The sequence below is a fragment of the Grampus griseus genome (assembly GCF_964374135.1).
Source record: "Grampus griseus genome assembly, chromosome: 11".
Taxonomy (NCBI): Eukaryota; Metazoa; Chordata; class Mammalia; order Artiodactyla; family Delphinidae; genus Grampus; species Grampus griseus.
Genome location: NC_139005.1, coordinates 77,563,320 through 77,591,220, shown reverse-complemented (window position 1 = coordinate 77,591,220; position 27,901 = coordinate 77,563,320). Strand labels below are relative to the sequence as shown.

The window sequence follows — 27,901 nt, the reverse complement described above, 5'->3', positions numbered from 1 at the left end:
ATAACCACAGACATTGAAATATAGCTCTCAGATCTGAAAATGTCTTTATTTTTTAGAAAATGGATTCCAGGAAGGTTAAAAAGCAATACCAGAGGGTATAGGTGCAGAACTGGATGTAGTCATTCAAAGCATTCAATTAAGAATATGGCAATATAAATATCTGAAAAGCATCTCTTAGGTGTTTGAAACAAAATGTATTAGGTCATTCCTAATTAATTGGAGCTTTATAGCATTTCCTAGACAGAAGGAAAACAGTTAACAGTTCAAAGTCCTGAAAGCTTTTTCCTTGGTTAATTACATTAAATGGTTTGCCTTTGATCAAATTCCTTCCTTTTTAAACATGGATAAAAGTATTACATAGGTCCACTGTTAAAGACAACAGGTTGCAAATTAATTCTGGTATAATGTATTCCAACAAAGCTTAGAAAATAAAAGGTGCTGCGGTGGCTCTGGACTAAGTTTAATAGTCATCTCCTCTGCTGACAACTTCTTTACATGTTGGACGCAAAAGTATGGTATGTTCAAACTGCGCTGTATATGATCCTTTAATGTCACATAATGGTGGATATGGATCTACAATACCCAAGTCACACAGATTCTTCAGAGCCATCAAGTATTTACTTTCTCCCAAACGATCCAGCCATCTGCGGCAGAAGGCAAGGGTGCCAAAGTTTTCATTGATGACATTTAACAAGTGTTTTGTTCTTGGAAGCCTAAGACAAGAAAATCCAAGATTAATAGTTGGCTAAAAAGTTAGCAACTCATTTCCCTCATTAAGGAAAACTCAAACCAAAGCTATGACTTCACTTAGTAATTAAAATTCAAAAAACTTTTTGCTGCCTCTTTCAACATTCAAAAACCAGAATGTATAACACCCAATTATAGATGGCAGATGAATAGGAGACCAGATGAAGGCTACCTTATATTTATGTGTCTATGCGTGTGTGTGTTAAATTCCAAGTACAGACTCATCAATAGTATGAAGGTGGGAATTGCCCTTTTGGGGGAAATTTCGGCAGTAAACTGAAAGACCTGAACAAAAAGTAGACACTTCAACCATCTCCGAAAAGTAAAAAAAAAAAAAGTAAATAAAAATATAATATAGCAGAGGGAGGAACACTCCCAAATTCCTTCTACGAGGCCACCATCACCTTGATACCAAAACCAGACAAGGATGGCACAAAGAAAGAAAAATACAGGCCAATATCACTGATGAACATAGATGCAAAAATCCTCAACAAAATACTAGCAAACAGAATCCAACAGCACATTAAAAGGATCATACACCATGCTCAAGTGCGGTTTATTCCAGCAATGCAAGGATACTTCAATATACGCAAATCTATCAATGTGATAAACCATACTAACAAATTGAAGGAGAAAAACCATATGATCATCTCAATAGATGCAGAGAAAGCTTTTGACAAAATTCAACACCCATTTATGATAAAAACCCTGCAGAAAGTAGGCATAGAGGGAACTTTCCTCAACATAATAAAGGCCATATATGACAAGCCCACAGCCAACATCATCCTCAATGGTGAAAAACTGAAAGCATTTCCACTAAGATCAGGAACAAGACAAGGTTGCCCACTCTCACCACTATTATTCAACATAATTTTGGAAGTTTTAGCCACAGCAATCAGAGAAGAAAAGGAAATAAAAGGAATCCAAATCGGAAAAGAAGAAGTAAAGCTGTCACTCTTTGCAGATGACATGATACTATACATAGAGAATCCTAAAGATGCTACCAGAAAACTACTAGAGCTAATCAATGAATTTGGTAAAGTAGCAGGATACAAAATTAATGCACAGAAATCTCTGGCATTCCTATATACTAATGATGAAAAATTTGAAAGTGAAATCAAGAAAACACTCCCATTTACCATTGCAACAAAAAGAATAAAATATCTAGGAATAAACCTACCTAAGGAGACAAAAGACCTGTATGCAGAAAATTATAAGACACTGATGAAAGAAATTAAAGATGATACAAATAGATGGAGAGATATACCATGTTCGTGGATTGGAAGAATGAACATTGTGAAAATGACTCTACTACCCAAAGCAATCTATAGATTCAATGCAATCCCTATCAAACTACCACTGGAATTTTTCACAGAACTAGAACAAAAAATTTCACAATTTGTATGGAAACACAAAAGACCCCAAATAGCCAAAGCAATCTTGAGAACGAAAAACAGAGCTGGAGGAATCAGGCTCCCTGACTTCAGACTATACTACAAAGCTACAGTAATCAAGACAGTATGGTACTGGCACAAAAACAGAAATATAGATCAATGGAACAGTATAGAAAGCCCAGAGATAAACCCATGCACATATGGACACCTTATCTTTGATAAAGGTGGCAGGAATGTACAGTGGAGAAAGGACAGCCTCTTCAATAAGTGGTGCTGGGAAAACTGGACAGGTACATGTAAAAGTATGAGATTAGATCACTCCCTAACACCATACACAAAAATAAGTTCAAAATTGATTAAAGACCTAAATGTAAGGCCAGAAACTATCAAACTCTTAGAGGAAAACATAGGCAGAACACTCTATGACATAAATCACAGCAAGATCCTTTCTGACCCACCTCCTAGAGAAATGGAAATAAAAACAAAAATAAACAAATGGGACCTAATGAAACTTAAAAGCTTTTGCACAGCAAAGGAAACCATAAACAAGACCAAAAGACAACCCTCAGAATGGGAGAAAATATTTGCAAATGAAGCAACTGACAAAGGATTAATCTCCAAAATATATAAGCAGCACATGCAGCTCAATAACAAAAAGCAAACAACCCAATCCAAAAATGGGCAGAAGACCTAAATAGACATTTCTCCAAAGAAGATATACAGACTGCCAACAAACACATGAAAGAATGCTCAACATCATTAATCATTAGAGAAATGCAAATCAAAACTAGAATGAGATATCATCTCACACCAGTCAGAATGGCCATCATCAAAAAATCTAGAAACAATAAATGCTGGAGAGAGTGTGGAGAAAAGGGAACACTCTCGCACTGCTGGTGGGAATGTGAATTGGTTCAACCACTATGGAGAACAGTATGGAGGTTCCTTAAAAAAGTACAAATAGAACTACCATATGACCCAGCAATCCCACTACTGGGCATATACCCTGAGAAAACCAAAATTCAAAAAGAGTCATGTACCAAAATGTTCATTGCAGCTCTATTTACAATAGCCCGGAGATGGAAACAACCTAAGTGCCCATCATCGGATGAATGGATAAAGAAGATGTGGCACATATATACAATGGAATATTACTCAGCCATAAAAAGAAACGAAATTGAGCTATTTGTAATGAGGTGGATGGGCCTAGAGTCTGTCATACAGAGTGAAGTAAGTCAGAAAGAAAAAGACAAATACCGTATGCTAACACATATATATGGAATTTAAGAAAAAAAAAGTCATGAAGAACCTAGGGGTAAGACAGGAGTAAAGACACAGACCTACTGGAGAACGGACTTGAGGATAAGGGGAGGGGGAAGGGTGAGCTGTGACAGGGCGAGAGAGAGGCATGGACATATACACACCAGCAAACGTAAGGTAGATAGCTAGTGGGAAGCAGCCACATGGCACAGGGATATCGGCTCGGTGCTTTGTGACCGCCTGGAGAGGTGGGATACGGAGGGAGACACAAGAGGGAAGAGATATGGGAACATATGTATATGTATAACTGATTCACTTTGTTATAAAGCAGAAACTAATACACCGTTGCAAAGCAATTATACCCCAATAAAGATGTTAAAAAAAATAAAAATAAATAAAAAAATATAAAGTTTACCAATGGGAAAATACTAAGAACAAAAACCTAGGAATGCCAGCAAAATGATAATCTCTGAAATTATTACGCTTGTTGGAAACTGGATATGAAGTGAATACTTACATCATTCTCATCTCAGTTAAAATTTTTAACAGGACAATTGTTCTGCTGAATTGTAGAAATCCACAGAACTTATTTTTAGGCCACAGAACTGTGCATTTATGAATGTGCCACTGTGGATGTCCGTCACACTTTTTAAAATGCTATTAACTGGGAAGAGAAACTCATCAGTCATATAAAAACTATAGTCTCTCACCTTATTGGCACGTGTCCAACATCAAAATTTTTCATGTAATGTGAACATTCCATATCATCATGAACCACACCTTTTCCTGTGCTACCAAAGGTTTCAATGGCATATACTTCTCCTTCCTAAAAATATATATAAGGGTCAAGGGTAGAGAAGAAAACTTCAGAAATTCAGAACTAATTAAAATTCCCATCTCAACTTCAGGCTGAAGTAGTCCCATACCTGGCAGTCCTTATCTACCTTTTCCTGCTTTATCTCCTTAGCACTTTTGGTCTTTGTGTCATCTATTAAAATGTTAAGTTTTACATGAGCAGGGAATTTTGTTTGCTACTACTGAATACATTCCAGTGCCTACTAAAGAGACGGGCACCTACGAGATGCTCAGTAAATATTCACGAAGTGTTGAATGAACCTTTGACATGCCTCACTTCCACAGCTGACTGAGCCCCAGTCTGACCAGACACAATCTGCACACTCACACAGCCCAATTCCTGTCGGGGTGAGAATGGATGGCAAGTTAATTTTGCTCAACATACTATATACTCAACTACTACTAGCTTCATAGTTTGGTAGGGAAAAAAAAGTCAAAATGCTTCACAACAAGAACAGTGTTAATGGCATACATACCTCCATTCTTGTTGCCTCTCCTCCTTTCACAATGGGCACGGTTTTCCCAGCATGTATTCTATATGGTCCAATTGAATGGCCATTTAGATTACGGATTGGTTTCACTGGCATAACAGGAAAAAAAAAAGTTATTCAGGGTCTCTAAAAGCACAAACAGGTATGGCTCTATTAAATAACCCCACATTAAGATAATTAAATACAAACTGGAAAACTACTGGGATACTGCAATGTTACTGATTAAAAACTAGAAGGAGTAGGGAAAATGATGGGAAAAGAATAAACTATGTGATGAGGACATGATGGGTGGGGGTCCATCTAGGGAGTTATTGTTAATAAAAATACAGTCATAAAATATCATGTATATAAGCATTACAAACATGAAAAATATGTATTTTCATGGTTATGGACCAAAAGGTAATTTGAAAATGAGGATTCTGTGTCAAAATAATAGAAATAAAAAACCTTAAATTTTATTATTACATCAACATTTCAAATGTTAAAAAAGAAAATCTAAACAATCCCAAGGTCCTGGGATCACTGACAGAATAAACAAATTGTTGAATACATTCACACAATGGAACACTTACTCAACAATAAAAATGAAAAGCTACAGATACACTGACCTGAAATAAACCAAATGAGCAAAAGAAGGCACAATTATATACATACGGTGCAATTCCATACACACACACACACACACACACACACACACAGTTCAAAATTAAGCATAATTAAACTAATGTTTAGGGATGCATAACAGATGGTAAAGACAAAGAAAAGGAAATGCCAATCCTTAGTACTGAAGATAGTGGCTTATTAGAAGAAGGCTTCTGTAGTGTAACTGAGAAGGGGTATATAGAATAGGGGGGGCTTCTGTAATGCTGGCAGTATTCTATTTGTCAAGAGGTAAGGTTAGGGCTTCCCTGGTGGCGCAGTGGTTGAGAGTCCGCCTGCCGAGGCAGGGGATGTGGGTTCGTGCCCCGGCCCGGGAAGATCCCACATGCCGCGGAGCGGCTGGGCCCGTGAGCCATGGACGCTGAGCCTGCGCGTCCGGAGCCTGTGGTCCACAACTGGAGAGGCCACAACAGTGAGACGCCCACGTACCGCAAAAAAAAAAAAAAAAAAAATCTAGCCTACATTTCAGCCATCCTGAAATAAATCCCCAGGTGTCTTCTTATCAGCTACCAGGGTAGATGACAACAATTCCCACCAGCTAGCTACCACAGAATTCCTACCATGAACAGGTCATTTCCCTTGTTTTTCCTCTTTATGTTCCCAATTCCCAAGAGATAAAGATGAAGCAGCTGATCTAAAGAAAGAACTCAACACTATCTTGCAAAATTATTTCTGCCAAGGTCACAGACATTTCAAAATAAGATGCGTTTTTAGAGAACATACCTTGATATGTCTTCCCATCTATTTCAACTTCGTAGGATTCCATAACTTCTTGGATGGCCTCACCAACATCACATAGACGGACATCGATTCCAGCACACTAAAAACAGAATCATGTATACTCTGTTATTCAAAGTGCAGAATTTTACAGCAACTTAACTTCTTAATATCTTAAAATAAGGGACAAGCAGAAATGACTTCCTCTATAAAAGCCTTCCATACACTGTATTACAATAACCCACTTAAAACCCTAAGGGTGGTGGACCAGTCTTACATAACTCAAACAGGCTATAAAGTGCTCAAAATATGTTGAATGAAATGGCGCTTACAGTTCACATACCTTTATTCCAGTGTTAGTGGCATCTTTTACAGCTTTTAATAATGTATCATATTTGGGATTAAAAGTGACAGTAAAAGCGCAGTCAATAATCCTACCTGAAAGAGAAAATTTGTCTTTAAGTTTACTTATCAGCTAGTCAAATGATCTACTTTATAGTATCTACTCTATTAATTAACCTTGCTAGTTAACAGAAACATAAAATGATGGGCTCAGGGGCTTTCCTGGTGGCGCAGTGGTTGAGAGTCCGCCTGCCGATGCAGGGGACACAGGTTCGTGCCCCGGTCCGGGAAGATCCCACATGCCGCGGAGCAGCTAGGCCCGTGAGCCATGGCCACTGAGCCTGCGCATCCAGAGCCTGTGCTCCGTAACGGGAGAGGCCACAACAGTGAGAGGCCCGCGTACCGCAAAAAAAAAAGAAAAAAAAAAAAAAGATGGGCTCAAATGAAGGCAGCACATCAAGTACCCAGACAGCAATTGTAATCAAAGGGGAAAAAAGTGTAAATAAGTTATACAAAGGTTTTGAAATGAAAAAATTAATTCCAGGGTTGGTATATACTACTTCAAGACAGCACCAATTCAATATTCACCCAGGCAGTTACAAAAAATATATAAACAGAAACAAATCAAAGTGAGAAAAGCCTGGGGAACTAAGGAACAGCACGGTGGGCAGAGAAAATGTATAGGTCCACAGGACACTAACCATCAGACTAGCTTCTCCAATTTAGTAAAACCTCAGGTAAGTATTTAAATCTAAGCTTTGCTTTCTCACCTGTTAAGTGAAAGTAAAAGGTACTTACCTAACAGGGTTTGGGAGAGAATATAGAAAAGTTAACCATTATATATAAAGGTTGGTAAACTAAAAGGTTCTAAGTAAATGCTTTTTGTTGTTATATGAATAAAAAATGTCTACAACAATGAACTGAATGAGATGTAAGATTCTATTTTTCATGCCTTGATACAATAGGTAATAAACCTCAATTACCCAACAGTTTTCACTGTACTCCACTAAGTAGGATGCTTTAAAGTAAATCTCAAAATCTACCTCAACATAGCTCTACTGAAAAGTGAGGCATCAAGAAGAAAACGTGAGAGTTCAGTATCTACAGCCCCACCCAACAGGGACAAGACTAGAGTTTTCAGGAGGAGGGTGGAGTGGGAATTATTTCTAACAACTCACCACTTATATGTGTTCCAAAGTCTATCTTACAGATGTCATCATACTGTAATACTGTTGTGTCACCAGCATTGGGAGTATAATGGGCAGCACAGTTATTCAGAGAACACCCAGTAGGAAATGCCAGGCCTGCATTTAATCCATTCTCTTTTATTAACTTCCGTGAACAGTCTTCCAACTTTTCACTTAAAAAAAAAAAGGAATTTGTTTACTTTTATGTTCCTACCCGTATATACCTTACAGTTCATCAACTCCAAAAAGTTTACTAAAACTCTTAAATTACTTTCTGGGAGTGATCTGAGTACTTTCTGCATGTGACTAAATAACAGTCCTTTGACGTTATGAACACAGTAGGTTCATCTCTAAAAAATAAAGAGAATTTAATTCCACTAGAAATCTGGAGAAACAGAAAAACACGATCCACTTTCAACCTGATTTACCAGGAAATAAGACTCTTGACTTAGACTAATTTAAATGCTGATTACGTTTTATTTTCTCAATGCTGCATGTTTTGAATATTCTTGGGATCAGAGTATTAAGTTGCCCTATAGCTTATTATTTCTCAAGGGGAAAGCTGGAGAAATAATTACTTTTATTTATTTCTTCATTGCATTATAAATGTTTTGTGTCCCAGAATTTTAATTTAATACGATTTACTGGATAGCAAAGTAACAGATTTCCAAACAGAAAATAAGAATCAGTAATGTGTACATTTGTACACATGAGAGTACATGAGTACAAAATAGGGTGAATGAAGTTGCAAATGTCCTCTTATGGTTTCCTCATTACATCGACACTACAAGAATTTAGAAGGTATTTCTAGAACCTTCACTTAAAGTTTTTTGGCAAAGCATTATATAATGAAAGCCATACATTACAATTGGAGAGTTAGCTCTAAACAATTTCTTTTATCATGTTCTTACAAAAACATATCCCTTTTACCAGATTTCTATCATTGTCATCCCAGGCTTGATCCAGCTCATGACATATTTTCTAACTTGTCGATGTGCTTCTGCAGCTTCTCGAAAATCGTTCCAAATCTCTTCACTAGCTTGATCTAATGCTTTCTTTTCTTCACTTGTAGTTCTCCAAGCAGCTGTTCGCCTTTATAGTATGCATAGTATAGCATTAGTCATTTAATAAACAGCAAAATAAGCATAACAGCTGAGAGATAAAAATACACTATTTTGGACAAAAAAATTACATACTCAGTTTCTTTTATTAAAAGTCGGCAAAGTTTCTGAAATACAAGTACCCACACAGGTACAACCAAACCTAATCAAGTTAAACCTTTTGTAAGACTCTTAGAAAAAAAACAATCCTCAAGTGAGATTTTATTCACAGTCAGAGGGACTAATAGCCTACACCACATAAAATAACACAAAAGTAGAGAACCAGAAAAATCAGAAAAGAGTCCTAGAAACAAAGCAGAGGGGAGGAAAAAAAGTCATCCTTCTCCTTGAGGTAATATAAATTTTAAGGATGCGCCAAATATTAACATTTAACTTCACCAACAGGGCAAGTACTAATCCAAAGACTTGACCTGGCAACCTGCATATACCTTTCTCAAAACATAAAATATTATGTGCATTCACAGGATTTTTCTAATTGTATATATATTAGAGGTAATCTTCCTTGAAGGAGATGGCTCATATTTTAAAACTGCCAAGGATAACAAAGATTTTTATATTCAGTATTTGCAAATGAGAAGATCTACTAAGTCCCTTTTTAAGCAGTACATTTCAAAAATAATAACTGCTTCAAGTGAAAATCTTTTTTGAAGTTATAGCTTTCACAGATTCTTAAGCAATACTGAATACAGAATTCACAAGTCAGTGATCACGGAAGTATAAATTACACTTAGTATAAAAGTGATGCCTTCAAGAAATAACTCTCATTTGCCTCAAAGACAGTGGTCAGCAAACTACAGCCTGCAGGCAAATCCAGCCTGGCACTTGTTTTGTAAATAAAATTTTTTTGCAACAGGACTTCCCTGGTGGCACAGTGGTTAAGAATCCACCTGCCAGGCTTCCCTGATGGCGCAGTGGTTAAGAATCCACCTGCCAATGCAGGGGACTCGGGCTCGAGCCCGGGTCCGGGAAGATCCCACATGCTGCAGAGCAACTTTAGCCTGTGCGCCACAACTACTGAGCCTGCGCTCTAGAGCCCACGAGCCACAACTACTGAAGCTCGCGTACCTACAGCCCGTGCCCTGCAACAGGAGAAGCCACCGCAATGAGAAGCCTGCACACTGCAAGGAAGAGTAACCCCTGCTCGCCACAACCAGAGAAAGCCCACACACAGCAACGAAGACCCAACACAGCCAAAAATAAATAAAATAAAATAAATTAATTAATTAAACAAAAAAAGAATCCGCCTGCCAATGCAGGGGACAGGGGTTCAATCCCTGGTCCAGGAAGATCCCACATGCCGTGCAGCAGCTAAGCCCGTGAGCCACATCTACTGAGCCCACGTGCCCCAACTACTGAAGCCCGCACACCTAGAGCCCATGCTCCGCAACAAGAGAAGCCACCGCAATAAGAAGCCCGTGCACCGCAACAAAAACTAGCCCCCACTCGTTGCAACCAGATAAAGCCTGTGCGCAGCAACGAAAACCCAATGCAACCAAAAATAAATAAACAAAAATAAAACTAAAAAATAAAAAGTCAAAAACAATTTTTTTTTGCAACATAGCTATGCTCATTCATTTATATACCATCTATACCTACTTTCATGCTACAACAGCAGAAGTGAATTAATATTCAAGACCTGAAATATTTACAATATGACCCTCTATAAAAAAGTTTACCCAACTGCTTTAAACTACAGCCCCCTAAGTTAATGCCCCAAAATGCTTTCAGAGTTTCTCTGCGTGTCAGCATCAAGTTCATCATTATTACTTCTTATTGCAGCAGCTACCTGTGCCAACATCTACTTCCTCTGATTTGCTACAAAGGCCCAAAGGAGCTGTCCTATGTGAAACTGAGGGTATTTAAGAGTCACAGAGGCTTCTATAGCTTATTTACTGTTTAGAAATATATTTTGGATCTATCTACTGCTGTTATTAGAAAACTGAAATATTATCAGTTTAAGGTCAATTTTAAACCCCTTACATACTTAAATGTGTTATCAATTACTTTTATAGGAATAGTAAAAACTAAGAGGCAACTTGTAATCAAAGTATTCAAACAAACACCCTCAGAGCAGAAAATAACAGGATAAGATCCTTTAAAAAGTATATTCCAGGGCTTCCCTGGTGGTGCAGTGGTTGAGAGTCCGCCTGCCGATGCAGGGGACACGGGTTCGTGCCCCGGTCCAGGAAGATCCCACATGCCGTGGAGCGGCTGGGCCCGTGAGCCATGGCCGCTGAGCCTGCGCGTCCGGAGCCTGTGCTCCGCAACGGGAGAGGCCACAACAGTGAGAGGCCCACATACAGAAAAAAAAAAAGAAAGAAAGAAAAAAAAAAAAAAGTATATTCTAAAGATGTGACTCAACCTTCTTCAGCTGCAGTACACTTATAGTTGCTCGCTCCATGCTCGGACAGACAAGCCATAATCTCCTGACCTCTAGTTGTAACTCTAGCCCTGTCTCTCCCAAAAGTCCAAAAATCTTTCCTGAAAACCAGGAATCCAAACATTCTAAGAATAAATCATCTTAGGCACAAGAGTACTAGCTTTATTCTCAGATCAATCTTTAAGCAAAATAAATCACAATTCTTCATCTTTTACATGGTCCATAATCCTGGCACATATACCTACAGCCATACTGACAGTAAAGTCTGAAAGCACCTTCTGCTTCAAAAGCCAAAGATTTCTGTGGAAAGTAAAAATACCAGCTAATATTTACTCTAGGGTAGTAAGATAAAAGACTATGTCCACAGGGAACTGATGGGTATTATGCATGTAGGGATGTGAAAAGGGAATTGGTCATTATCAATTCCCATTTCTTCTCCTCAGTCTAAACCTTAACATTCTTCAAATCGACTTCTTATAGGTTAAAACATAAATGTAGGGCTTCCCTGGTGGTGCAGTGGTTGGGAGTCCGCCTGCCAATGCAGGGTACACGGGTTCGTGCCCCGGTCCGGGAAGATCCCACATGCCGCGGAGCAGCTAGACCCATGAGCCATGGCTGCTGAGCCTGCGCGTCCAGAGCCTCTGCTCCGCAGCGGGAGAGGCCACAACAGTGAAAGGCCCGCGAACCCAAAAAAAAAAAAAAAAAAAAAAAAAACCCATAAGTGTAATTAAATTTCAAATGCTATTTGACATTTTAGAATCAGAACATAATAAAGATCCCCAATACTAAAATCAATAGATCTCATGACTATCTTACACTCCTGAAGGTTGAATGGCTCTTTTTTTTTTTTTGGCCTCAGGGTGGCATGTGGGATCTTAGTTCCCTGACCAGGGATCGAATCCACACCCCTTGCAGTGGAAGCAGGGAGTCTTAACCATTGGACTGCCAGGAAAGTCCCTGGCTAACTCTTAGAAGCAGTGGATTCTTCAAAAGATTATGGAATGTTCTGCATTGTTAGTAAAGAACTATCAATCAACTGAATTAAATAAATTATTTTGCTAAGTCTTGAGTTCAAGTTGAAAATCATTAGTGATATTCGAGAGCTTACTGTCAGGGTCTTTAATTATAATTACAGGCCCAAATGAAAGATTTTGAAGGAGTCTTCCCTTTACCTAAATTTGAATTTTTGACAGTCTATTTTACAAAAATTTATAAATAAGATGAAAAAAATCATTCTAAGTCATACCAATTATTCCAAAAGGCAGTTAAACTGAGAGTCAGGTGAGGCATGCTTTAAAAAAAAATTATGTCTGCAAAACAAAACTATCAAAACAACTGCTTGAAAAAGAATCTTTATAGGAAGTGTTTATAGAATATATAGGGACTTCCTTGGTGGTCCAGTGGTGAAGAATCCACCTTCCAACGCAAGGGAGATGGGTTCGATCCCTGGTCAGGGAACTAAGATCCCACATGCTGTGGGGCAACTAAGCGCACACGCTATACTAGAGTGCCCACGCGCCGCAATGAAGAGCCTGCATGCCACAATGAAAGATCCCATGTGCCACAACTAAGACCCAATGCAGCCAAAAGTAAATAATTAAATATTTTAAAATAATAATAATATAGAGTATGTAAATTCTTTGCACCTCTTTGATATTTCTGAGTCTTTTTAATATTTCGTCTTTACTGGCGGATGTATTAAAAGCAGGAAAATATAAGTAAAATCAAAAGATACAAAGGTATCTATTAATTTCTAATAGTCATAAATGTTTCTGAACTCATTGCACAGATAACTTAAAAGTGATTATAAGTGCATTCCTAAAGCACTATATGACACATTTACAAAAACCATTTAAAATGCATATCTATAAAAAAAATACATATCTTTAGCCCAGAAATAATTAAGAATGAGGCAGATATGACACCAATTCCTTCCTCTGGAAACTGGTATTTAAAGAGAAAAAAAAGGGAACTCCCTGGGGGTCCAGGGGTTAGGACTCTGGGCTCTCACTGCCAAAGGCCTGGGTCCAATCCCTGATTGGGGAACTAAGATCCCACAAGCCACGAAGCACGGCCCAAAAAAGAAAAAAAGAGAGAGAGAAAGCATGTTTAACTGCCTATAAGAAAAAATTATAGTTGATCCCCAGCTGGTAAAGGAAAATTCTTCTTATAGAATAATGTCAGCAAATAAATGTAGAAGGCATGACAGAATTAGAAATTCACCATTATTAAGTCCTCACAAAATAACTGATAAAGCAAGGATCATCAATGGATATTAAAATAATTAAGTGAAAGGTTGTTAAAAAAAGGATTTTCCAACAGTACCAAAGTATCCCACAGATTACCTGGAAACTGCAAAAAGAACAAAGTACCTTTAAAAAAGAAACAGCTGGCTGTCACCACATTAACCAAGTGATCAAATACAGTAAAATAGTAGACAGTAAACAGTGGTTTTAAATCACAGGCAGAATTAAGGAAATTTTTACTTTCTTCTTTTTGCTTATCTGTGTTTCCTAACTGTCCTATAATGAACATGTATTGCTTGTAAAATTAACAAGTATCTCAAAAAATTGCCTACTGAATTTAGAAATATATATCAAGAATTTCAAAATAATTCTTTGTTCTATTTCTAGAGATCTAGAAAAAAGGAAAAATCAGATTCAATTAACATACCAAGATGTTCATCACAGAAATTTTTCTAGTGGCAAAAAATTGAAAACAGTACTAATGTTCAAAAATAGGGTAATAGCTAATAAAGTTATGCTAGATACAGAACAGCATTATAGCTATTAAAATTGGTTTCAAAAAATTTTAATGACACAGGAAATGCACACAGAATGTTAAATTTTTTTAAAGAGCAACAACCATCCTAGTAAAAACTGATTAAAAAAATCATGGATTTCCACACGTAAGGAAGATGTTCCTAAGGAATGAGATATTTACATTCTCAAAATAATTTCCCACAAATTACTAATTACAAGAGGAAAAACAATAACGATATAATAGAGAAACTGGTTAATACCTTATCCAAGTGAAAGAAATTGACATCATGTGCCTTAATATTTGACAACTCTGAAAAGGACAAAATATCTACTTATCTAGTAACCCACCCCAAAATGCACAACCTACTCTCAAATACTTCAGAAAAACAGTATGTGTACAGATTCACCAATATAACATTTTTCCACATTTGCCTTCTATCTTTCTATCTCCCAAGGAGAAAATGGAGTGTTATTTGTATATTATACATAATATAAGTGTCATATTCCATTGAGATTAAGAACGATAAAGCAAATGTGACAAAATGTTAAAGATACTCTGAGAAAGGTATGCAGGAGTTAAAAAAATATATATATTAACAATGTGTTAACAAGTATAGGAAATCTATGGCTTTCTTCCCCTTTAGCAATAAGAAAACAGAAATGGAAATGGGAATAAAAATACCTCGTTCACATCAGTAACAAAACAATAGAACACTTAAGAACAAACTTAACAAAAAAGGGACAGGACCTACATTTAAAAAAAAAATCAGAATAAGGTGGAAAATATACGACGACAATGGAGAAGTCAATGTGATACAACTGTCAGTTTTCTGAAACATACATAAATATGATGTGACTCCAATAAGAAAGGCATTTTTCTGTGGATATGTGTATTAAAACTAAAAATATGACCAAAAGTATCTGAGAAAAATAAAAAAAGAACTGTTTGGTTGGGTTGTGTGGCAGAGAAGAAACAACTGATTTATCAAACTATCAAAATAAACAGTATTAGTATAGAAATAGACAAATAGATGAGTGGAACAGAATAAATAATACAGAAATTGGTTCCATTATACAAGGTAACAGAGTTCCATTATATAAGAATAGTATATGGCAAAAGTGGTCATTCAATTAAATAGAATGAACTACTTAAGAAACAATTCTAGCACAACTAGCTATCCATTTGAAAGAAAGTAAAATTAGCACCCCCAACCTTAGACAAAAAATTCTAGACCAATTAAAGATGTAATAAAACAAAAAATAAGAGTTTGAGAAAACAGAAGAGACTGCTAGGAACCCAGAAGTACAAAATATGAATATATACTGTTACATAAAACCTTTAAATGTCCATCAACAGAAAAATGGATAAAGAATATGTGGTACATATATACAACGGAACATTACTCAGCCATAGAAAGGAACGAAATTCGCTCATTTGTAGAGACATGAATGGACCTAGAGACTGTCATACAGAGTGAAGTAAGTCAGAAAAACAAATATTGTATATTAACACATATATGTGGAATCTAGAAAAATGGTACAGATGAACCGGTTTGCAGGGCCGAAACAGAGACACAGATGTAGAGAACAAATGTATGGACACCAAGGAGGGAAAGTGGCGGGTGGGGGTGGGATGAATTGGGATATTGGGATTGACATGTATACACTAATATGTATAAATAGATAACTAATAAGAACCTGCTATATATAGCACAGGGAACTCTACTTCACTTCGCTGTACAGCAGAAACTAACACAACATTGTAAAACAACTATACCCCAATAAAAAATAAAATAAAAGTATAATCTTTAAACTTCTGCAAGAGCAAAAGAATAAAGCCAATAATCAAAAGATGCTCAAAAATCACTAGCAATCTGGGAATCATAAAGTATTAATATATTCTTTGATTCAGCAATCCCACTCCTGGAGAACTATCACATAATAAAACTGCCAGCACATAAGGAGATATATATGTGTATTCCCAGACACATATATGTATTTATACATATATATGTATATACTTAAGAGAGATCTTTATTGCAAATGCTTTATAACAGCAAAAAAAACAACTGGAGGCAAAGTGAATGCTCATCAATTACAAAATGGTGGAATAAAGTACGGTATATTCATGCCACAGATTATGAAGCCATTCAAAAGAATAACAGAGCTATTCTGATTAACTTAGAGGGACTTCCAAGATGCAGCCCTGATGAGAAAGGTATGGAGGAGGAAAGTGCGCCTACGATTCTGTTTTTGTAAACAAACAATGACCAAAACACTCTCCTTACACAAACAGAGATAGATGTACACATACATGAGCATAAAACATATGGAAGGCTACCTGCTATGTGGTTACATGGGTCGGGAAGGAAGAGGAAACAAGCAAAAAAAAAAAAGATTATATTAAAAAATAAGTGTCATCACATCATATGTAACTATGAAAATTTATGTAATTAATATAAAACTGCATGTTTGTAACACTTTAAAAATAAATGTTTTAAGACAGGGATAGTGACTGATGTATTCAAATTCAAACAAAAGATGCCCATGCCATAAAATATAACATCATGTTCCTTTCTAAGTTTAAAGAAAAACAACTATGTCTTTACAGGTCAAAGAAATAGTGCTACAGTAGAAGCTTTCTTAACCAACTATTGCAACCACTGGATTAACCAATGCTCCTGATCCCTCTGTAAACCATACAGACCAATGCCCACTGTAGTCTGAATACTAGTGGCTAGGTTCCTGTTTTGAATAATAATAATAATAGCAGCTAACACTTACCTAATGCTTACTATGTGTTTATCACTCTTCTAAATGCTTTACATATATTATTCCTCACAACAACCCTATGAAGAGCTCATTTTATGGATAAGGAAATGAAAGCACAGACATGATAAATTACTTGCCCAAGTCACAAAGCTAATAAGTGTTAGAACTGGGATTCAAATGCAGAGAGTTAGGTCCCAGCTTCCAGGCTCTTGACTAGTCTACATAATGCCACTTCAAGTGTCTGCTAACCAAATAAAATGCATTCTTTCAGAACACTTCCAAGAATCAGGTTATCTGTGCCCAAACCTGTGTAAGTCATCTGTACTTGTTATTGTAATTATGTAGTTTAATTATACATTACATAAAAAGAATTGTTTCTATGAAAACTAAATTGACTACTCAGAGGAGTTTCAATAAAGGCAAGTCGTCAAAAAATACTTCTGTCAAATGGAACTGTAAATGATTTCAGGAAAAAAAACAATGTAGGTATAGGCATCAGCCGCAGATTACTTAGTTCTTACTGTTCACAGAAACTCAAAATGGAACAGACCAGACAATGCATTATGGATTCAGCCCATGGAAAAAAAAAAAAGTGGAGTTCAATGCAATCCATGCTCAAAGATCAAGAATGATGAAAAACAAGTGTTTGTTTTAAGTTAACTTTTATCAGTAAAGATTAACCAACTACTGGTCCCAATCATTTTGGATAAGAGGGCTTCTACTGTATCTTCTCTGCAACAAATTCATAAGCTTTTTTATTAAGGTAGTGGAGCAAAGTCCTAAGAAAAATCAAATCTGCTTTATTGCTAAACTACAACTTTCAAAAGTCAAACTGGAAGTTATTTTATGATCCTTACCCATCTTGTGTGGGTGGGTACTCGCATTCTTGTCCTTTGGGAAATACACCATTAGGATACAGGTCACATATTGGAACTGAGGGAGGGTCTGTTTGAACTTTTGCTGTGAGATACAAATAAAGCATTAACTTCTGTAGTTAAAAACAAAATTAAGCAGTTAGCATTAGTTTTTCTCAGTTCCTAATTGTTATTATATGTCCTGACTTTAAGGAACCTCCCTGGTATCAATTTACAGTTCAAAACAGAAGATACTTCACCACAATAGCCACCTCCTGATTTATAATTAATTACTTGGGAATAAAAATATTCAACTCCTCAGAACTCCATTATGTATTTAAACAGTATATGCCTTGGCACAAAGAACACTTCTAATGTTTTTGTCTTCATTTACTATACTGGAAATGAAATAGCATACAGAGGCTGGCTTTCGCAAATAAAAATCAAAGAAGCAACAAGAAAATAAAAAAGAAATCCTATAGCGATAAAGTAAAAATATAAAGCTATTATGTTTAATAAAATAGGTAAAAAACTTATTCCAAGGGTATATTATGTATAAAAGTTAGTATACATAGTATGTATATTATGTATACATACATACTTAGTATGTTAGTATGTATACATACCCCAGGGCTAAAAGACTTTAGGTAGCCATATACAAATTTCCAGATACTTGAAAAAAGTTACAGTACTTAGCATATTTTTTTTTTTTTAGCATATGTTTTAAGGACACATTATTTCCCAAACTACATTCTAATACACCAGTGTTCCAAAATGCTTTTTAAAAATATTTAGAGATGTGTCTTCTAAAAATCCATTTAAATGCGTAAGAACTAGTTCTTATATAGTTCTTATTCTACAAAGAACTTTCTTTTAGTAACAAGTGCTGTATCCAAGGAATGTCAGGAGGTTACATAAGACTTAATTTATGCAATAATATATGACTTTCAATGTATACCTGCAGCATGTAACAACTACTGAGTTGAAGTGTGTGGTTTTCTTTTGATTTTAACCAGTCTTATGGGTTTTTATCTGAAATTTTAACACATATTTTAGATTTTTTTGTTCTGCAATGGGAAATAAAAGGATGCATATAAAGAAAAATTTGACAATTTACTGAGCCAAATCATTTATCTACAGAACCATTTTTTGGTTCCCTCTTTTAATCTGAATATTCAATATTTCACAAACACCCACCGTTTTCCTCTTTTTTATGTAATGCTTAGAAGTGTTCTACGGACAAATAAACTTGGGGAATGCTGTTTTAGGTTCCTCCGAAGAGGGAACGTTTAGAATTTGAAATCAAAAATGACCTTAGAGGTCATCTAATTTAGTTTCACACTCAAATCCAGGAATCCTCTAACACCCCTGACGGATGGCACTAAGTGCCTTACAGCGGAGGCAATCACTATTCCCAAGCTAAAATACATTCACTTGGGGAGAACTGTAACTGTTAGAAAGCTCTTCCAACACTAATTCCCTGTTACTTTCATCTGTTAGTTCTACTTAACTCTTCGCAGTTAAAAAAAATTTACTTTTCATTTCTACTGCTTCCTTCCTCTCTATGATGAGAAACCACTTTAAGGGATGCGGTTCTTAACACTTTCACTCATATTCATCAACCTTGTCAGTGATCCTTTTAAGTTGGTACTAGAATTGACTTCTATTAATAGTTCAAATAAGGTACAATTAGTATAATACACTGTTGATTCTAAAAATCCTACTGCTACTGAAAGGTTAAGATTCCTAGCTTTTTGGTTCTCACTGTATAAGCACTCAAAATCCTTAGGATTCTATCACCTTATACTAACTTTATATATGCTTATTTAAATTTCAGCTTGTTAATATTAGCCTATTGTCTCAGTTTTCTTTTGAAATCTTGATTTCTGTCAACCAAAGTATTATCATCCTCAGCTTTATATTTCATCTACAAATCTAATAAAGATGCCTTTTATATTGTCCACAAATTATTAAGACAAAATAGTTAAAGGACTCAAGAAGTTCATTAGAGAAAAAATAAAGAATTTGTCATTGAAATAAGTTGAAGCCTAGCCTTTACCACTTATTAGCTGTGACTTGGACAAATGTCTAAATGTGCCAAGCCTCAGTTTCCTCATCTACAAAATGAGGAACTAGATGAAATCCTGGATAACGTTTGAAACTTATAACGTACTATGTCCAAGTTATTATCTAAAACTATGAATAATTATAAATATCTGTATTGCAGTTATTGTTAACTATCACTTACAATTCTCTCACTTTATAGATGAGGAAAATGAGGGCAGTAAACTGCCCCTGATTACAGTATTTGGTTTATTTCATAAGTGATTTATGACAGCCTACACAAATAAGAGACATTCAAAGCAAATCAGAGAGCAAAAATCAAAACACAGAAAGAACCTAAAATAGAACCTGAAATAAGGCCAATACAAAACCAGATTTGGCTCTAAATCCTCTAGTAGCCAATATCAAAAAAAAAAAAAAAAAAGGCTAGGTTATTTGCATAGTTCATGGTGCTTCTGCAATAAAACACATTAACTACTCAGGAAAAGCACAATTATTCTTGATACTAAGACCAGAAAAAAAAGGGTCTCTCAAGACTGCTCGTAAAGAAATATAATGAACACTAAGTTCAACAACATCCTCAGAGGAGGCACAACAAAGGCTGATGGCATCATAATAAAACATCTGTCAGTGGAAGAATTCTACCAAGGGCAAATACAAAGCAGCCTCTTAATGCTCCTCCCTGCTTGTTTACCTTCATTAGGAAGCAATTTTAGAGTATTTGGAGAAATAGATCTTTCTCAAGCCAATCTCAGGTAATACGTCTCACAAGCACACTATGAACAATTTTTGAATGGAAGGAACATGACATCATAATACCTGGAGATTCCTGGAATGCAAGTAATCTGTGCTCATTAAATACAGATTATGCTAGGGGCAGAACTGACATCCTGAGTAGAAGGATCTAACCAGGATAGATGCCTGACTAGAAAGAAGGCTATTCCATCTCCACCTAGAGACATATCAGGGGAATGGCTGGCAGAGCCAATAGCTTTCTTAAAAAATAATTTAAGTATTTCAACCCAGAGATAAAAATGAAAGTCAAACCCTCAATATTCTCATTCATAAAATTTCAGCCTAAAGATTTTAAAGGAAGGTTTAGCCAGACACTCAATGGACCCCAATAACCAAAGGGCATCCAAGATTAGAACTTGTTCTGATTCTCAACCCAAACTTTATTCCCCTTAGTCTATATACAGTCTCCTTAGTCTATGCTATACAGTCTCCCCTTAGTCTCCCTAAGAGCTTCAGGTCTATGAAGATGTTTGGTTATATCGTTTATAGAAATAAAATACAAGTAGGATCATATATTAAGTGAATCTGAAATACTACAATACATGTTATTAATAAAAATTCACCATACACACAAATTTTAAATAATGGGACTCCTCATTAAATATTCACCAAGAATCTCGTAATATCAAAACTGGCAGGTGAACTGCAAACTATGTTTATCCTATTACCACTTGGTGGCATTACTTTAGTCATCACTGACAAAACTATTTGAATTATTCAAATTTTAAATTATAAAGTTTTTAGGAACTCATCCCTAACATGCAGTAAAATACAACAAATTTATTATTAACATCCCCTGGCTGAATACAGCTAAAGAAAATAACAAGACTGTTAAACCAAAGTACTTGCCAAATAGCTGTGAGTTTCACTAAATTCTACCTCCATTAAGCCTATATTTATTTCCCTAACATATACCAGGATCTTAAGCAACTTCAAATCTACTCTTCAAACCTGCTGGTTAATAAACCACTTCTAATTTGGCAAGTAGGATTAACTAAAAACACTAACGTCCTCTCTTCTTCTTCTTCTTTTTCTTCTTCTTTCCAGTTGCTGCATCTCCATCACCATCTCCATCTAAGAAAAGACATGTCAAGTTCACTTAAGCCTTATAAGCAGAGGGACGAAACAAGCACAAGCAGACAAGTACACAAACACACAGTGCATCTTAAATAGCATACGACAAAGCTGACCCAATACTCTTCGAATTTTGTATACTGTTAGCTTTAAGTATCAGAATTTGACTTGTGCAATCAAAAGCACTAGTAAACTTTACTTTGACTTACTCTACTAAAAGAATTGAGATATTTTTAAGAATAAAACATGTATTAAATAACATCTTTTTTTTAAGGAAAGAAAAATAACTAGTGTTACTGAAATACCTGTAATAATGACTATATGACTTCATCTGAAATAATAATAGTTTATATATGCTTTGCAGTTAAACACCTGTATTTCATGACCTCATGTGATCCTAAAGCAACCCTATGAGGTAACAAGGAATGTTTAAGGACATGCCCAAGATAATCCTAACAGATAAATAGCAAAATTGAACCAAGAATATCACCTGATTCCTAACCCAGTGAGAGGTAAATGGGGTCTCATATTTTAAAATATCTTTTCCTGGGACTTCCCTGGTGGTCCAGTGGTAAAGAATCCGCCTTCCAGTGCAGGGGATGCAGGTTCGATCCCTGGTTGGGAAACTAAGATCCCACGTGCCGCGGGGCAACTAAACCCGTGCGCCACAACTAGAGAGAAGCCCACACGCCCACACGCTGCAACGAAGGGCCCATGCGCCACAATGAAAGATCCTGCATGCCTCAAAGAAAGAAGATCCCGTGTGCCGCAACTAAGACCAGTCGCAGCCAATATAAATAAATAAATAAAATATCTTTTCCTGCAACGTTGTTATTAGAGAAAAAGAGTTCTCCTTCTTTCTGGATCAAATTGTATACAAAAAAATTTCTACTTCTCCTAGGTTCATAGTTTTCAGATTTTCAAAAGAACCTGATGACCAAAAATAAGAACTATTTTAAAAAAACAGCTGGCAAAAGAATATACAAAATAGCCATGATCTGCCTGTTGGTTTTCATAACAACTCTGCTTGAAGCTCAATGACCATACACTTAAACTTTGAGAAAAAATAAAGAATACGATTATGACCAAGATTAAACAGTGAGTTAAAATATTTTAAATAAAGGTATCAAAAATAGACATAAGTGTCTGAATTTCTAAAAATGTTGCTCAATAAATTTCAACAATCATTTCTGAAGTATGCTAATCTACCCACAAATAACTAAAATAACTAAGAGCAAATAACTAGGATATTCACTAAGCTTATTTTGGTAATCATTTTATGATGTATCTAAGTCAAATCATTATGCTGTATACATTAAACTCACACAGAACTGTATACCAGTTATATCTCAATAAAACCGGAAGGAAACGAATGAATAAACAAACGAAAGACGGGAAAAAAACTGCTCAAAAGCTCCCTCAATGAATTGTCTTATAATGAGGCCAGTTTGCACTGTTCACTACACTTTGTCCTGCCCCAAAATGGTCTCTTTTGTTTGGTTTTAAGTCCCATTCCTTCCAATGAGCTTTCCATCAGCATTCAGCCCACAATTCCACCTCCAAATTTCAATAAATTTTATTGCAGATACCAGTATATCTTTCCAACTCTATATTTTGTCTCTCCACAATAATCAGTTTTCCTTTAGAAAAAAGATATTGAAATATTAGCTTTCCATCCTCTCAAAGACTTCTCACAACAGTTTATTTTATTTTTTTTGCGGTACGCAGGCCTCTCACTGTTGTGGCCTCTCCCGTTACGGAGCACAGGCTCCAGATGCACAGGCTCAGCGGCCATGGCTCACTGGCCCAGCCGCTCTGCGCCATGTGGGATCTTCCCGGATTGGGGCACAAACCCGTGTCCCCTGCATCGGCAGGTGGACTCTCAACCACTGCACCACCAGGGAAGCCCACAACAGTTTAATAGTACTGGTTGATCCTGATTATCAAAATGAATTAGGAAAACAATGAACCCAAACTGGAGAAAACTAAATTCCTAAATATTTGATATTCCTAAAATCTTCTTTAGTACACTGAAGATTCCCATTCTGACAAGCAAAATTTCCTCCTTCAATGTCAAGAGATTCATATAACTTTGCAGAGGTGTAATGAAACAAGGCAGGCACTGTCTTCAAATTAGCACTGTGATTGATATTCTACACACAGTGGGTCAACAGCAACCTATTATATTACCTTGAATTTACAAATACCTTTCTTGTTAAGAGTTCAAAATATGTTTATAATCTGAAGCATAAACCAAGGCAGAATGGACAAGAGATTTGCTTAAGGAAAAGGAAAAGCTAACTATTCCCTTGAATCTGAAACCAAAGCAGGACCCTGTAGGGCCTTCTCAGGGACAGACCCCAAGTCTCCCACCTCTTCTGTAAAAAAGCTTTAGACTCTTAGGCTTTCCCTGAGTTCCAAAGAGCAAATTTAATCAGAGACATGAGAAAAATGCAAAAACAAAGGAAAACAATCAAACAAAACTAAATAATAATAGTTTGGCCATTAAAAACAAAGGACCTTTGGTTTTTCCTCAAGAGCTACAGATAATATCTTGAACCATATCCTTGAGTTGGTTTGCAGATACTAACCCCCCCAAACCAGGTGGAAAAAGTTAGCTGTATGCTGACCACCAGCACACAGACTCCAGATCAGTTGAAACCAGAAAACTATAACTGAGATTCCCAAAAAGTCACCCTGTTACTGCACAGCCAACCAATCAGAAGAATGTCCACAAGCTGATCAGGCACCTGGCAACCCTCACCTCTAATGTTGCCTTTAAAAACCCTTCTCTAAAAGCCTTCAGGTCTCTTGGGCATGAGCTGCCTATTCTCCTTGCTTGGCATTTTGCAATAAACGCTGTACTTTCCTTTGCCGCAACCTGGTGTCCGGGTTTGGTAACAATTCTTGGCATTTTTTTCCACTAAATTTGACTGTAAGCTCCTTGAAGGCAGAGAATTTATCCTTCTAAAGGAAAAACAACTGCTCTGCATTATCCTAACATGATAAAGTACAGCACGTATTTGTTGCTAAGGACTGGAAGGCATAAGCCCAAGCTGGCAGTTCTTGAGGCAGAACAGTAGATCATAGCAATAGATAATTAAGAATGGGGAAGCCCTATCTCCTCTTCTGCCAAAAGAGGCTGTAGAATAAAAATAGTTCTAACTAATCACTCCCTCCACTGTCTTACTGATAGCATCAATTCCTACAATTCCAAGAGTTGTTGTCTTTAAAGAAATCTTTGGCAAAAGCTCCAAAATACCACAAGGATCTGGGGTCAGGAAATTCATAATAGATTTGAGAAGCACTCCAACATGCTCCTTTGACAAAAAGGGAAGTACCTTTGATAGAGTAAAAGGAATAGACTTGGAATCAGGTGCTAGGTTTGAAACTCTGGCTCTGTTATTCTACACAAACTAGCTGTGTCACATTGGGCAAATCATATAACTATCATTTCCTGTTTGCTTGGTTTTTGTGAGGGTAAAATGAGAATGGATGAAAGTATCCTAAGATAGTGCCTAGTACATATTAGCTGTTCAATAAAAGTTAGTTAAATAAACAGGCATTCAATTTTATCTTATTAATACCCACTACTCGGCCTTTTGTTAAGTACGTTTTTAAAGTTGAGATCTGTGTTATTTGAGCATTCAACATATCCAACTTTTAAAAGAGTTGCTAATAACTAAATACATTTTCCTTTTCATCTGTGACATTGAGGCTTTAACATCAGTTAAGTAAAATATCAGAGAATATTGGACTATATGGACAAATAAGCAACTTTGGTTAAAGAATGTCATATTTTCTTGCTTTCCTAACCACAAAAATCAAATTAACCATTTACCTTCATCGTCATCAACTCTTTCTTTCTCTTCCAATGCTTGTCTTTCCAACTGTCTTGCTACCTCATCAACCGAGGCTCCTAATTCTTTATCAGGTTCCTGTTGCTCTGCTGATCAAATACAATAACATAAATCAAATGTAATAAAGATCTTCCCACTAAAATATGTTCTAAGGATTCTAAAAAACATGTTAAGTCTTCCTGATAAATGTTCATAAAACAAAAGCAGAACATTACTTGAAGCAGAATAAAATTTATTTAACGAAAGAAAAATATTCCATATCTAAGTGGTACTGCCCGTTCAACAAAATACTCATTACACATTCTCTGTGCTAGGAGTTAAACTGTAAGTTGTTCTCTACCCTTAAGTAGTTTTAACTTTTTTAAAGTATTTAACAATTAGACTACAACAAATAATTTATTAACCAAGCAAGGACTTAAGATGGGCCATAAATGCTGAAGGCCTTAGTAAGAGGATTTCTGTGGGGTCCTGGGGGCTTCAGGGGTTCAGGAAGAAAGAAACTGTCAAGCCGGGCTGGGTAAAATAAAAATAAGTAGGAAAAGACATTCCATTACTAAAAAAACAAACTTCTCCAACAGCTGAGCACAAGAGCAGGCCCTGCTGTAGAAGTGATAAGAATGTAGCTATATGAGTGATATGTATGCGTAAAAAGAGGTAGTATTACCATGTAGCACATAATGAAGTGACATGCTGGCTATGCAGAGAATTCATCCTGAGAGACAGAACTGTTAAAGATATATTAGGGTCAGTCTGCTAAACACCTTAAAAGGACAAACTGAAGAGTCTGGATTTCATCTGAAAGCCAGGAACTGCCACCAGACTATATCCTGGGATTCAATTTTGCTCTGGAAGCATCCTAGCCCCTACAGCTCTCCCTCTTCAACTCCCATCTAATCAAACTTCAAAAGGATACAGGTTAACCCTCTCTAATCTCTCTCAACTCCACTTTATCACTTCTGGCTTCTCCACTATCCTCTCACTCTTTCTGTGGCTGATTTTAACAGTACAAATAACTCTTCCTAAAACCAAGGCCTTGATGCAACAAAAACACTGACTTCTCACAATCAAACAATTAAGTTTCTAACTCATAATATAATCCAACTGAAAACTTTCAGCTGTTTTCCTTGCCTTACCAGTAGATTTAGAAAAGCTCCATTCGGACCCACAGAATATCCTACCCAGACTGCCTACAAGTGGCATCATAATCCAGGCCTAAAAGCCCAAAAGCTTGACGATACTGTGGGATTAGGCAGGTGAAGAGTCGCACCACCACACATCCTGCTGTTACTACTCAGTAACAAGAGCGCGTGGGCATTCACACACATACACACACACCCCAAAAGGGCTGCGCGCCACACAAATCTCTCCGTAAACTGGGATGGTGGGGGGAGGTGCTGCTGAGGCGCTAAGACTCGGTTACTCCACCCCCAACCCTCGACGAAAATATGTCCCACGTTGCTCCAGCAAGGAGGCGGCAGTATGGGTCAGAACCAGATTTTTGAGGAGGAGGCCAATCCGCGAGGAAGGTGAGAAGGCTGGGCCCTGGGCACGGCTTCAGGTCCGTCGCACCGTCTGCGTGGGAGCTAAGCGCCGGCAATGCAGGGGCTCCAGCCCAACGACCCCACAGAAACTGAGGCACCCTCTTCTCCACCCCTCCCCCACCAGGTCCCTAATACCACGCGAGGAGCCGCCTCTCCCCGGGGCTGGAAATCTGCAGCTCGGCCCGGACACACGTTCAGTCCTGGGAATCAGTCCAGGATTCTAAGTCCCTAGTCTCTGTCAGCCCCGCCGGGCCTGAGTCGAGCCGTTCGGCCATCCCGGCGGGGACTGGGAAGACATAAAAACTCCCTTTACCTGTGGCAGCTCCTTTACTCTTCTTCTTCTTCCGTCTTTTTTTCTTGGCCGCCTCCTCAGCCGTAAAGGCAGCTCCCTCCTCCCTGTCGTCTGGATCCAGGTCGCCATTCAGGTGGCTCCCGCAGGACGCTGCCTCCTCCACACCCGCCATGTTGCCCAAGAGAGCGCGAGGAACTAAGACAGGGCGGCGAGGGCCCGCTCCTTCTTCACCCACCTACACCAGCGACGCCGGAAGCTGCTCTCGATGGTAGGGGCGCGGGGAATGCTGGGACGGTGGAGGACTCGACTGTGAGGATTTCGCGTGGAGCTGGGCCGGGCTCGTCTCAGGCGGGCGTGGCCGAGGAGGTCGGGGAAACCGCGCGAAATCTGACCACACCCTCGTCCCGCGCCTAGGGTAAACCTGCCTGCTAGGGTCAAGTTGAATTCCCGTGCCTGCCCTATGGACAGGCGCTGCCCGCGCGCGGGAGAGGGGCCTCTCGACTGGAACCGGAAAGTTTTATATTCGTGGTTTTATACAGCGCACCGGAAGCGAGGAGAGGGGCGAAAAAATGCCTTCACGTGTACACACTTCTTTTTTATGACTCAAAAGGACTGCGTTTTTATTCACAATTACAGCTCACGGTGAGGCTATCCAAACACTTAAGGAGATGTACCTACAAAGGGGCCTGACTGAAGAGGCAGTCAGAGGTTAAGAGATCAGGAGGCGTCTATT

General features: G+C 37.4%; 1 protein-coding gene across 2 annotated transcripts; it reads right to left on the bottom strand.

Annotated features, from left to right (window-relative positions):
- Positions 1 to 19: 19 nt before the first annotated feature.
- METAP2 (methionyl aminopeptidase 2) lies at positions 20 to 27,422 on the bottom strand. 2 transcript variants are annotated; one of them, XM_082665482.1, is made up of 11 exons: positions 27,190 to 27,422; positions 25,317 to 25,424; positions 21,410 to 21,475; positions 17,546 to 17,648; positions 8,584 to 8,745; positions 7,645 to 7,826; positions 6,468 to 6,562; positions 6,131 to 6,227; positions 4,733 to 4,836; positions 4,112 to 4,227; positions 20 to 713 (listed from the first exon to the last, which is right to left on the bottom strand). In XM_082665482.1, the coding sequence occupies exons 1-11, from the start codon at positions 27,338 to 27,340 to the stop codon at positions 461 to 463; spliced, it is 1,437 nt and encodes a 478-aa protein (XP_082521608.1). In that variant the 5' UTR covers positions 27,341 to 27,422; the 3' UTR covers positions 20 to 460. The 2 variants fall into 2 exon arrangements, with proteins under 2 accessions (XP_082521608.1, XP_082521609.1); XM_082665483.1 differs by having other exon boundaries at positions 25,317 to 25,421.
- Positions 27,423 to 27,901: the final 479 nt, after the last annotated feature.